A 12,214-nucleotide genomic window follows, 5' to 3' on the forward strand; every position below is an offset into this window, starting at 1 on the left:
CGTAAGCTCGTACTTATCCACTGCGGGGTTCAAGGGAATGAAATTGCCGATGAATTTGCCAACTGTGGATCCGCGGTTCCCTCACAGGCACCGTAACCAATAATCGGAATCAGTTTTGCAGGAATCAAGAAGTAGATCAGCGATTATGTATGCTATTTACATAAAGAGCGATCGTCCGTTCTTGACCGCTGCAGAACTGCAAAGTGTTATGTGACAAGACCGAACAGAAAACTGTCGACCACCATTGGAATCATTGAGGAGCCGACTTGCCTCTCTTGTTTAGAAGAGGCGGATGGCACAGAGGATTTTCTCGGTGAGTGTCCCGCAGTTGCTAGAGCAAGGTTACGAATTTTGGGTTCGAACGTCATGAAAACTTGTAAAATTTGTTCTTTCAAACTAGAGGATATTTTCAGATTTATCAAAGAATCTGGAAAATTCTCGCAGGTTTAACTACCTCTATTCCTATATTCTATCCTATCTTTTTTCTTCTGTTACTTCTCTTCTTTCCTCCTTGACTATCTATCCTTTCACTTTCCAAAGCTTTAAATACAATGGGCTTTTTAGCCTGAATGTTTTAGGAGATGCCAAATCACTTATTACTTAGTTATTAGAGCTGCTGGATCTTATTTGCTGCTTTTTGTGTAGGTCGCTGTAAAGTTCACAGTTCAGCGTTCCGTCGTAAGTGAAATTAGCAAATCTTCGGTGGAGTTTTGCTCTTGTCGTCATCCAAGCTTCTGCACAATACAATAGTAAAAGATTTGTATCATACTTGCAGATTTCACTGCTGGGTAACGGCTCAAAGCAATTTATCGCTTGAAATCAAATTATGAAATCAACAAATCCTCAAAAATGAGACAGTAGTGATGAATTAATTATCGTAATAAAAAGCTTAAGCATACATACATACTAATAATATATTTTCTGACAACTAGCTGCTAAATATGTTATATGGGTCCTTAATTTATTAATTATGATAAGAAAAGTACCAGTCTCCGCAAATGGATTAAATTCGTTAAAAGACATTCTGTTTCTGTAAGATTTTATGAAATGATAAGATAGCTTTAACTCCTCATATTTTTTACCACAGTAGATATTTCTAAAGTCATATATTTATGAATTTAAGAAGTAAATGGGCATAACTAAATTGGACAAGAAAATGTTTGGTATAAAAATCGGTGGAGCAACCATTTGATTATATTGTTAATTTGGAATATCAGAAGAGCAGTCATGAAGACAGCGATCGTTTTACTACTAGCAGTTGCAGCAGGTATGTGACTTAAGGTCCAATACTAAACACAAAAAATATCCTTCTTTTTTCTTTACTTGTCATCACCACAGCTGTGGCCACCCCTATTGCTGAGCAGAGAATATCCGGCGAAGGTGGTTGGTATGTGCCACAACTGGATGGATCTTTGCAGTGGATGACTGAGGCTGAAGCCGAGGCATTGAGTGAAACACCAACCAGCCGTGCCTCTGCTACACTTTATTTCCATTTGTACACCCGCGAGAACCCAACTACTGCGGATACTCTGGACGCCGATGACATCGAATCTTTGCAGAAATCCCACTTCAACAAAGATTATCCCACAGTAATCATTATTCATGGTTGGCAATCCGACTCTGATTCCGATTTGACAACATTGATACGTGATGCGTATTTCTCCAAGGGTGATTACAACATTATTTCAGTAGACTGGAGCGACAAGGCGCAAAGTCTCAATTATGCTGCCTCTTCGTTGCGTGTTCCTGGTGTTGGTAAACAAGTAGCTGGATTGATTGACTTTTTGTACACGGACGGTGGTTTATCATTCGAGTCCTTGCATTTAATTGGTCACAGTTTGGGTGCTCATATATCCGGTTATGCAGGAAAGAATGTGAAATATGGACGCATTCAGCAAATTACTGGGTTGGATCCTGCTTTACCATTGTTCAGTTATGATGAGCCCGCAAAGCGTTTGAACCAAAATGATGCCGCCTATGTTGAGTCCATCCAGACTAATGGTGGTACTTTAGGTTTCTTGAAACCAATTGGCAAAGGAGCTTTCTATCCCAACGGTGGCAAGAGTCAACCTGGTTGTGGCATTGATCTTGTCGGTTCGTGCGCTCACTCACGCTCATACATTTACTACGCCGAAGCTATTGGCAGCGATAATTTCCCATCTATAAAGTGCGGTGATTATGAAGCGGCTGTTAGCAAGTCTTGTGGTCAAACTTATTCTTCGACTCGCATGGCCGCCACCAGTAACTTCGTCAGTGCTAATGGTGATTTCTATGTTCCAGTGAACAAGAAGACTCCCTTCGGTAAGGGTAGCTAAATCTTCGCAGCTTGTCTGATATTCAGTATAAACGTTGTAAGAATATTGGGTATACATAAATAAAAAACAGATATATTTTGAAAAATATTAAAAGAGATTCTTATCTGATTTATTGATAGATTAGCATCTTTTGAGATTTTTCTCTAAAAAAAACCGTAGTGAAAAGTTCTTTTATTTAAAACAGTGGATTCTGCTGCTTCTTTTTGTGAGAAAAGCAAATAAAAAAAGCTTTTGATATGAAATGAGAGGAAATACGGAGTAAATGGAGTGTAAAACATTTGAGTGTCAAGCTGTTCCAAGGTGGCTGAAAATTAAACTCTCTATGTGAAGTTTTATAATTTTTGCAAATGACGTCGTCGGCCAATCATATTTGACTCTTATGAACTAGACAGCTGTAGTATACAAAAAAGGCGACCATGAACATTTCCATCTCTCGAAATCATTTTTTTGTAACAGGTGGCGCAAAAGTAACCTTGCGATGTTTTTTGGCTGTAATTAAAAAAAAAAAAAATGAAAAACTTTGATTCTTCTTTGGATTATTTTTATTTGGTCTTTTAATTTTTTTACATCAAGTCGAGAATATTATGTCATGTAAATGGCCGCCGCCACAGTTGATTGCCATTTGATCCCTTTTTATGGCATTTTCCATCACTTTGGCCAAAACTTCCGGCGATAGGTCCTCACATTCTTGACGGATATTGTCTTTAAGAGCTGCAAGAGTCTGAGGCTTGTTGACATAAATCCGCGACTTCAAAAAGCCCCGCAAAAAGAAGTCTGGAGCGGTCAAATCAGGCGATCTTACTGGCCAGTGCAAATCGCCAAAACGGGAGATTAGGCGCCCGGGAAATGCATCCTTCAGCATATCGGTTGTGGCACGTGCAGTGTGTGCCGTTGCACCGTCCTGTTAGAACCACATGTTTTCCAATCCCAATTCATCAAGTTGCGGCAAAAAGAACTCGTTGATCATTGCTCTGTAGCGCTCACCATTCACAGTAACCGTTTGGCCCGCGACGTCTTCGAAGAAAAAAGGTCCGATGACTCTTCCAGTGAAAACAGCACACCATACAGTGACTTTGAGCGGGTGTAATGGCTCTTCGTGGGTTATACGCGGATTTTCAGTGCCCCCGAAGCGTAAATTTTGCTGTGTTTCCCCAGTAGGCGTTGGACGGCGAGGAAATCTGCGACGAAATTCACGTTGTGCCAAAGTCACCGACCGATTATTGGTCAAATAAATAGTCAGCAATATTCCGCGTTCTGGAGCAATGTAGCGTAACATTGTTTATTAACGTGTATTTCGCATGTGTTTACTACACAAATGTCAAAACAGAACTGACATTAGGAGCCAATCGCAAAATTTATAGCATTTTCTGATAGGAGGATTACTTAAGCGCCAACTGTTATAATATTTGATTTAGTTCGATAATATTAAAAATAATTATTTATGCTTTAATTTTTGCTTTTTACATGATTTGAGCTTTGGAGAGAATACCAGTATGTACAGTTGGGATTTAAATTTGTGAAAATGTGACCACGGTGAATTTTTTCTGTTTCGTAAGAATGTACAGCTTCATTATGTTGGTTACGGTAGCATCAGAATGCAATAACGAATGGCGTCAGAATAAAATGAATTGATGTGTATATTGAATTGATACCTTCAATTTTTTTAAATTATTATAAAATATTTCACTATAAAATTTTCCGAAAATTACAAGTTTGCAAAAAAGTGTTGTGATAAAAAAAACTATTTCTGTCTTGGTTGGTCAAAAATCGATGGAGATAACAATAGGGTGGTGCCGCTCGTGGTACCATTGCTTTGCTCTCAGCGAATTTGACAATATCAGCTGATTTTCGTGACGTCACCCTTGGGGGTCAGTGTGACCAGATAACTTTTATGTAACTTGATTCGGCATTTTTTTTTATCTGTACCCTCGAAGTTTTAGTTCTTACTTCGTGACATTGTTCTAGCCTCTTCTAATTAAAATGTGATATGTGATTAGTTAAAATGTTAAATGTGATTATGTAAAATATAATTTTTTCAATATGAAAAATGTAAAATATAATTTTTTTAAAAATTAGTTCAATAATTCGCTTAGTTCTATCTAGCTTTACTTTTTTATTATTTGGTCGGCGATTGCGATTATTGGTGGTGTTGGTGATTAATCGTGTGTTATAGTATTCGAGCATGCGTTATATGTGTGTAGAATTTCTTTCTTTATTTACATTTTTTTCCAAGATTGCTCTTCTTCATCGAGCAGTCAAATTTTTCAATTGCAACTGCAGTGTTGCTTAGTTTTGGACATAAAAAAACACAAAAATGCTAATTTAAAGAAAGGAAAATACCAATGTTTTATTGAATTACTTAAAGACTTTTTATGCGTGACAAATTGTTTTTACTGCAAAAAACGCGATTTGCGCTCTCAAAACATCAAATTTTATAAGAATCAAAAAAATTTCAAAATTTTTCAAATCTTCTCAGCATAGGCTTCAAATGCAAGAGTGGCCTTTTTTAGCCTTTTTTTAATTTTAAAATGATAATATACATTTTTTTTAATGTACAATTTTGTAGCTTTAAAAAAAAAAACAATCACCAAACTCAAACATTTTCGCATTTTGCTTATAAAAAAGCATTCAACTTATTGCGAAGACCAAGGGGTTGACAATACCAGACAACTACACTAATGTGACGTCACGCACTCTCTGATGGACGCATTTTGTTTCTATCATTCTTGGATATGCAGCCAATTTCTGTACAAAATGTGTTTCGCTCAAAAACGTTTCTGTAAGCCTTGAACGAAAAATGTGAAGCATGACTAGTTCAAATGACAAAAACAACATATTTGTTTAATAAAGATGTTATTGTTAAAACTAAGAATAAGAAAAGAAGAATTAGAAGTATCGAATAGAGAAATTATTTGTTCAGTATCTTCAAGCTATGACTTTATTGTTAATTACATTAAATTAATAGTTTACTAGTACGGCTAATTATTAGTTGTTTTTCTGTATGAAGCAATAAGCGCACAGATTTATGTGCGCTTGCGAAATAGTAGCGGATATAATCGGTCCTTCCAAGGTTCCTTATGAAGTTTTTACTGCTTTTTGCAATCTGGCTTATCGACCGCAAATAATAAACGAAATGTCTACAGAGGAAAGGTACGTATTTTAATGTACATATTTTGCAAATTCAATTAAAATTATGTTTATTATACGGATTTATTTTACCTTTTTTAGAAAGGAATCGACGAAGTGTTGGAAGAGAGAGAAACATCTTATTTTGCTGTAGTGGTAGAGCGCCAGCACAGCAGAAAGAAGAAATTTGCAGAAATCCAGAGGCCATTAACGGAAAGCTGCGCATCAGTTGTTGTTTAACTATTTTGGTTTCTTTTTTGCATTCATTGTATTTATTTGCATTATTCATAAATCTTATATTTTTGATAGAGCCATCTTCAAATATTGTCTCATCGGGTAATGAAGACTAGTCCTTGAACGCGTCCAATGTAGCTTCTCCGATAAGTAATTTCTCGACCTTCAATGTTGTTTCATCTTCCTCCAAAGCTGAATCATCTCGTCATACTTTAGCAAAACTTATTGAACAACTAGTATTAAAAGCTTTTTTAGCTTGATTTGTAAAAAACAAAAGCTTGCTCAGTTCCATGATTCAATTATAATCTAGACTATAATTGAATCATGGCTCAGTTCGAATTGATTTATGTGTAAAAAGTAGGTTTCTTGGGAATTAGAAAGCTTTTATTGAAATATACAAGTTTTTAGTTGAAGCTGAAAAACATCGGGATACCGCAATTGACATCTCTAGGTAGACAACGATTAGATCATGCGGCAGTTGTCCTCCTTTTGATATTCAAGTGCGCTTCTACTTTTCGCTTAATACCAAACGTGTATTTTTGTGGTCCGCGATAGACTTACCATCTCTCAAGTTTGTAAACAATTCTAAGTATATATTAATAAGTATTTCATGTACATACATACTTTTGTTTTGAAGATAGTACACTCCACTCCACACTACCTTAGTGCACGTGAACGTGGCTAATGTATGATATCACAGAATCATAAACAACATATTTATACCTTTAATTTATTAGTCTTAGACATATCACACGTTTTAATTCTTATAAAAATACTATCATATGGTACAAGGGTAGATCAATAAGTCTTTAAAAGTTAAAGTTTTTTTATTTATTGGTGCTAAGTGAAGCCACGTCTTGGAATTTCCAAGAAATTTTCTTTATACTCTGCCACGACCAGTAGGCACGTCATCGAATACTTTCTGGACTTGATCGTCTATGGTACATCTATTCGCCGAATCTATATTCGCTCTACTAAGTCCGTGTCCCTCTTAAACTCACACCGCTCATAATTTTATCTTCCGCCATAATCACCATCGCCAATTCGCAAAGGCCCATTTACGTATCTCTGCTAAAACTCTAAGGCCACCCCATCGGATGTGGTTATATTTCAAACTTCTGCACCAGACATTAACACATTGAGGACCAAGCGGATTTGGCAAACCCCTTCAATGGATCACAACCAGGTTTTTTGTTAGAAAGCGGTGTGGAAGTTGTATACTGTATTTTTAAATTAAACTTTTTTTAAACATTTACTAATTTAATATATTAAGAAAACGTTTTCAAATGGGGGTAACCCTCTTAAAAATTGTTTTCAAAAATTAACGATCTTAATACTCTTTCCTTTGCACCCATTCTGTAATATTCCACTTAACTCATTCATTTAGCTTTTTCACATTTTATCCGCTTTGTTTCCGTGTTTTAAAATTGTCCGCCGATAATTTTTCTATGTTCTTCACTTGATTGATATAATGGTATTGCAGTTAAATTTTATTAAATTTAATTACCCCTTTTTAAGCAGGTGGCAACCATAAGGAACTATAATTTTTCAGACTAATGGCAAGCCCCTTTAAAAATATTTTCGAAAGTAAGATTTATCAAAACTCTTTCGTTTGACTTCCATATTTTTACATTTTATTTATCTTATTGATAAGATTTAATTTTAGTTTTCAAAAAGGTGGCAATCCCAAAATATATTTTTTAAAAATATCACTTTTAGACATTTTGCATTCGATACCCGCATTGCAAAATGTCATCAATCCTATTAGTTTAATTTAACTTTTAACAGGTGGCAACTCGTCAGCGGTATGAAATATATTATTTTTGCGCAAATGGTTTAAAACTGTTTTATGGGCGATGCTACGACTAGTAACATGCCGGTAAACTTCGATTATTTTTGTGATTTTAAAGACATTTTCGACTTTCTTTTAACATCAAAAATACCTGAACAGAATCGACTAATTGCACGTAATTAACTGTTACAGTATCGGCATCATAAACACCATTCACAATTTCGGCGCCCTAGCTTGCATTCTCGCCTTCGTCAAAGAAAAACCTTTAAAAGTACCGAATTTTCTCTTTGTTGACTTCCATTGTTAACACCCTGTAACTCACAACTGAATGGAATAAACAAACAAAAAGGCAAAAGATTTGTTTAGTGTGAAATGTCACCTTGACAAAGAGCATAAACTATAAATTGTTCGATCAATACTTTCCGAGATATCGATCTCTACAGCCATCTACCGAGAAAATAATGGTACCCCATACTAATACATATGTATTACAGGTCGAAGCCCGTAAAAATTTACACCTCATAAGGCTAAAAAACATTTCGTGCGTTACTTCCTCACTTGCGCACGAATATTTACCTCGTATTTTGGGCAACACATCTACGAGGAGGTCGTCCACCTTGTTTTTTTTTCTTTTGTGGTTACGAGACAAGGATCGTTCTTTTTCCACAATCTCCTTGCTTAAAAAACAAAATAAATATTATTATGGATAAAAAATGGAAGACAATTGTTGTCGAAATTTGAAAAATTGAAATTTCAGGGCAATCACCCGAACGAACTAAATACTTATCTCCCAGGTAAGATAATGATAAAATATTTATATATATCTATTTACCTTTCGGAATGATGTGGCAGAGTCTGAAAGTCCAGGCACTTTCGTGATTTCTTGGGCGTTTCTCCCACATAGCCACCACCAACGAGCCTTGTAATTGTAAGCTAAAAGTAAAGCGTTTACAAGTATACATGCAGTATTTTAATAATATAATTATCATTCACTTATCAGAACATTCACTGTATTCAACCGCTCCTTACGCCACCTTTTTTGCCACCATATTTTTGAAGTGGCTGCTGCTCGGTGTACAAAATATAGAAAGCGTAATCTTGTATTCTATCATTCTTGGCTTTCGGCGTACAAGCATTCATGTGCCTGTATCGCAGTTATCAGATCTTCGCTACAAATCTGAAAAATTAAAAAAACACTTATTATAATTACACGAAAAACACAATTTTAGTAGCAAATACAATATTTTTTACCTCTATTTTTAACGCACAAATTGAAGAATTGATTTTTTTTTTAACTCAGTCTCCCATTACCCCGTTGTACTTTATTTTCCAGTTAATCCAATACTGCTTTAGTTTAATTTTTTGTCGTAAAACCGAATACTTCTCCAATTGCTTCTTCCAACGCAGAGCAAGCCTTCCGTTTTGAAGGAAATTTGATGTTAAATATCCATTCCGTGTGCAATGGAGTAATCCAGAGAGCATTACAAGAGCTTTGACGGATATTTTCTTTACCGTTGGTTCCAAGAATAAAACAGGTTCTGGAGCCGGAGGGTAAGTAAACGAGAGTAATAGGTATCATTACACTATGGGAGGAAATTTTTGCCATTCTGAAAGTAGCAGAATGGATAATTGAGAGGAGATGGAGCGGGAAACAGATTGGAGTCTTTAGTGACAGTTAGGCTGCGTATACGGCTCTGGAGAACGCAAAGCAAACCTCTAAGATTGTTCAAGAATGTAAGAAGAAGTTTAATTCTGTTGCAAGACAAAACAAGCTCGTACTTATATGGGTTCCAGGACACTGCGGGGTTCAAGGGAATGAAATTGCCGAAGAATTGGCCAACTGTGGATCAGCGGTTCCCTCACAGGCACCGTAACCAATAATCGGAATCAGTTTTGCAGGAATCAAGAAGTAGATCAGCGATTATGTATGCTATTTACATAAAGAGCGATGGTCCGTTCTTGACCGCTGCAGAACTGCAAAGTGTTATGTGACAAGACCGAACAGAAAACTGTCGACCACCATTGGAATCATTGAGGAGCCGATTTGCCTCTCTTGTTTAGAAGAGGCGGATGGCACAGAGGATTTTCTCGGTGAGTGTCCCGCAGTTGCTAGAGCAAGGTTACGAATTTTGGGTTCCAACGTCATGAAAACTTGTAAAATTTGTTCTTTCAAACTAGAGGATATTTTCAGATTTATCAAAGAATCTGGAAAATTCTCGCAGGTTTAACTACCTCTATTCCTATATTCTATCCTATCTTTTTTCTTCTGTTACTTCTCTTCTTTCCTCCTTGACTATCTATCCTTTCACTTTCCAAAGCTTTAAATACAATGGGCTCTTTAGCCTGAGTGTTTTAGGAGATGCCAAATCTCTCATTACTTAGTTATTAGAGCTGCTGGATCTTATTTGCTGCTTTTTGTGTAGGTCGCTGTAAAGTTCACAGTTCAGCGTTCCGTCGTAAGTGAAATTAGCAAATCTTGAAATTAGCAAGCTTCTGCACAATACAATAGTAAAAGATTTGTATCATACTTGCAGATTTCACTGCTGGGTAACGGCTCAAAGCAATTTATCGCTTGAAATCAAATTATGAAATCAACAAATCCTCAAAAATGAGACAGTAGTGATGAATTAATTATCGTAATAAAAAGCTTAAGCATACATACATACTAATAATATATTTTCTGACAACTAGCTGCTAAATATGTTATATGGGTCCTTAATTTATTAATTATGATAAGAAAAGTACCAGTCTCCACAAATGGATTTAATTCGTTAAAAGACATTCTGTTTCTTAGATTTTATGAAATGATAAGATAGCTTTAACTCCTCGTATTTTTTACCACAGTAGATATTTCTAAAGTCATATATTTATGTATTTAAAAAGTAAATGGGCATAACTAAATTGGACAAGAAAATTTTTGGTATAAAAATCGGTGGAGCAGCCATTCGATTATATTGTTAATTTGGAATATCAGAAGAGCAGTCATGAAGACAGCGATCGTTTTATTACTCGCAGTTGGGGCAGGTATGTGACTTAACGCCCAATACTAAACACAAAAATATCCTCCTTTTTTCTTTACTTGGCATCACCACAGCTGTGGCCACCCCTATTGCTGAGCAGAGAATATCCGGCGAAGGTGGTTGGTATGTGCCACAACTGGATGGATCTTTGCAGTGGATGACTGAGGCTGAAGCCGAGGCATTGAGTGAAACACCAACCGGCCGTGCCTCTGCTACACTTTATTTCCATTTGTACACCCGCGAGAACCCAACTACTGCGGATACTCTGGACGCCGATGACACCGAATCTTTGCAGAAATCCCACTTCAACAAAGATTATCCCACAATAATCATTATTCATGGTTGGCAATCCAACGGAAACACCGCTTTGACAACATTGATCCGTGATGCGTATTTCTCCAAGGGTTATTACAACATTATTTCAGTAGACTGGAGCGACAAGGCGCAAAGTCTCAATTATGCTGCCTCTTCGTTGCGTGTTCCTGGTGTTGGTAAACAAGTAGCTGGATTGATTGACTTTTTGTACACGGACGGTGGTTTATCATTCGAGTCCTTGCATTTAATTGGTCACAGTTTGGGTGCTCATATATCCGGTTATGCAGGAAAGAATGTGAAATATGGACGCATTCAGCAAATTACTGGGTTGGATCCTGCTTTACCATTGTTCAGTTATGATGAGCCCGCAAAGCGTTTGAACCAAAATGATGCCGCCTATGTTGAGTCCATCCAGACTAATGGTGGTACTTTAGGTTTCTTGAAACCAATTGGCAAAGGAGCTTTCTATCCCAACGGTGGCAAGAGTCAACCAGGTTGTGGCATTGATCTTGTCGGTTCGTGCGCTCACTCACGCTCATACATTTACTACGCCGAAGCTATTGGCAGCGATAATTTCCCATCTATAAAGTGCGGTGATTATGAAGCGGCTGTTAGCAAGTCTTGTGGTCAAACTTATTCTTCGACTCGCATGGCCGCCACCAGTAACTTCGTCAGTGCTAATGGTGATTTCTATGTTCCAGTGAACAAGAAGACTCCCTTCGGTAAGGGTAGCTAAATCTTCGCAGCTTGTCTGATATTCAGTATAAACGTTGTAAGAATATTGGGTATACATAAATAAAAAACAGATATATTTTGAAAAATATTAAAAGAGATTATTTTCTGATTTATTGATAGATTAGCATCTTTTGAAATTATTCTCTAAAAAATTTTCTCAGGAAAAAACAAGAAACCGAAGTGTTCATGTCACAACATATGATAAAATTATCTCCTCTGAACGAGATGTTGTAAAATGTGAGCGAGGTTTAATATTGAACCGCAGCTAACTTATGTTAGCTAAAATAAACTTTCCTTTTTCTTTGGACGTCAACAGGTGTGGTCATGCAGAATATACTTTAACATAAGCAAACTATTAAGAGGATGTTATTTCTAAATATAAGAATCTAATTAAAAATAAAACAGGAGTCACTGAACTGTATACCATTTTAGCAGAGAGTAAGAAAAAGTATTAACTTAATATTATATATTTTCAAGGAATAATAAAAATTATAACAACAAAACATTTTTTGGCGCCCGAGCAGGGACAGTCGGTCCAGTTTTTAAGTTGAACACCAGAATCAACCTAATATTATTTAAATTTTCTTAATAATTTTGTCTAATATGGATCAGGTAAATGTACTTACAGAAATTCAAACGCATTTGCTGTGCGAGCTGACGAAGCTTAAAGAAAAGGC

The 12,214-nt window shown here is 36.3% G+C and overlaps 2 protein-coding genes across 2 annotated transcripts; both read left to right on the forward strand.

Moving 5' to 3' along the window:
* Positions 1 to 1,208: 1,208 nt before the first annotated feature.
* Positions 1,209 to 2,405, forward strand: LOC128863912 (phospholipase A1-like). Its single transcript, XM_054103332.1, has 2 exons — positions 1,209 to 1,267; positions 1,339 to 2,405. The coding sequence occupies exons 1-2, from the start codon at positions 1,228 to 1,230 to the stop codon at positions 2,313 to 2,315; spliced, it is 1,017 nt and encodes a 338-aa protein (XP_053959307.1). The 5' UTR covers positions 1,209 to 1,227; the 3' UTR covers positions 2,316 to 2,405.
* Positions 2,406 to 10,444: 8,039 nt separating this feature from the next.
* LOC128863914 (phospholipase A1-like) lies at positions 10,445 to 11,628 on the forward strand. Its single transcript, XM_054103334.1, has 2 exons — positions 10,445 to 10,491; positions 10,562 to 11,628. The coding sequence occupies exons 1-2, from the start codon at positions 10,452 to 10,454 to the stop codon at positions 11,536 to 11,538; spliced, it is 1,017 nt and encodes a 338-aa protein (XP_053959309.1). The 5' UTR covers positions 10,445 to 10,451; the 3' UTR covers positions 11,539 to 11,628.
* The last annotated feature ends 586 nt before the right edge of the window (positions 11,629 to 12,214 follow it).

The sequence above is a fragment of the Anastrepha ludens genome, chromosome 5, assembly GCF_028408465.1.
Source record: "Anastrepha ludens isolate Willacy chromosome 5, idAnaLude1.1, whole genome shotgun sequence".
NCBI classification, from domain to species: Eukaryota; Metazoa; Arthropoda; class Insecta; order Diptera; family Tephritidae; genus Anastrepha; species Anastrepha ludens.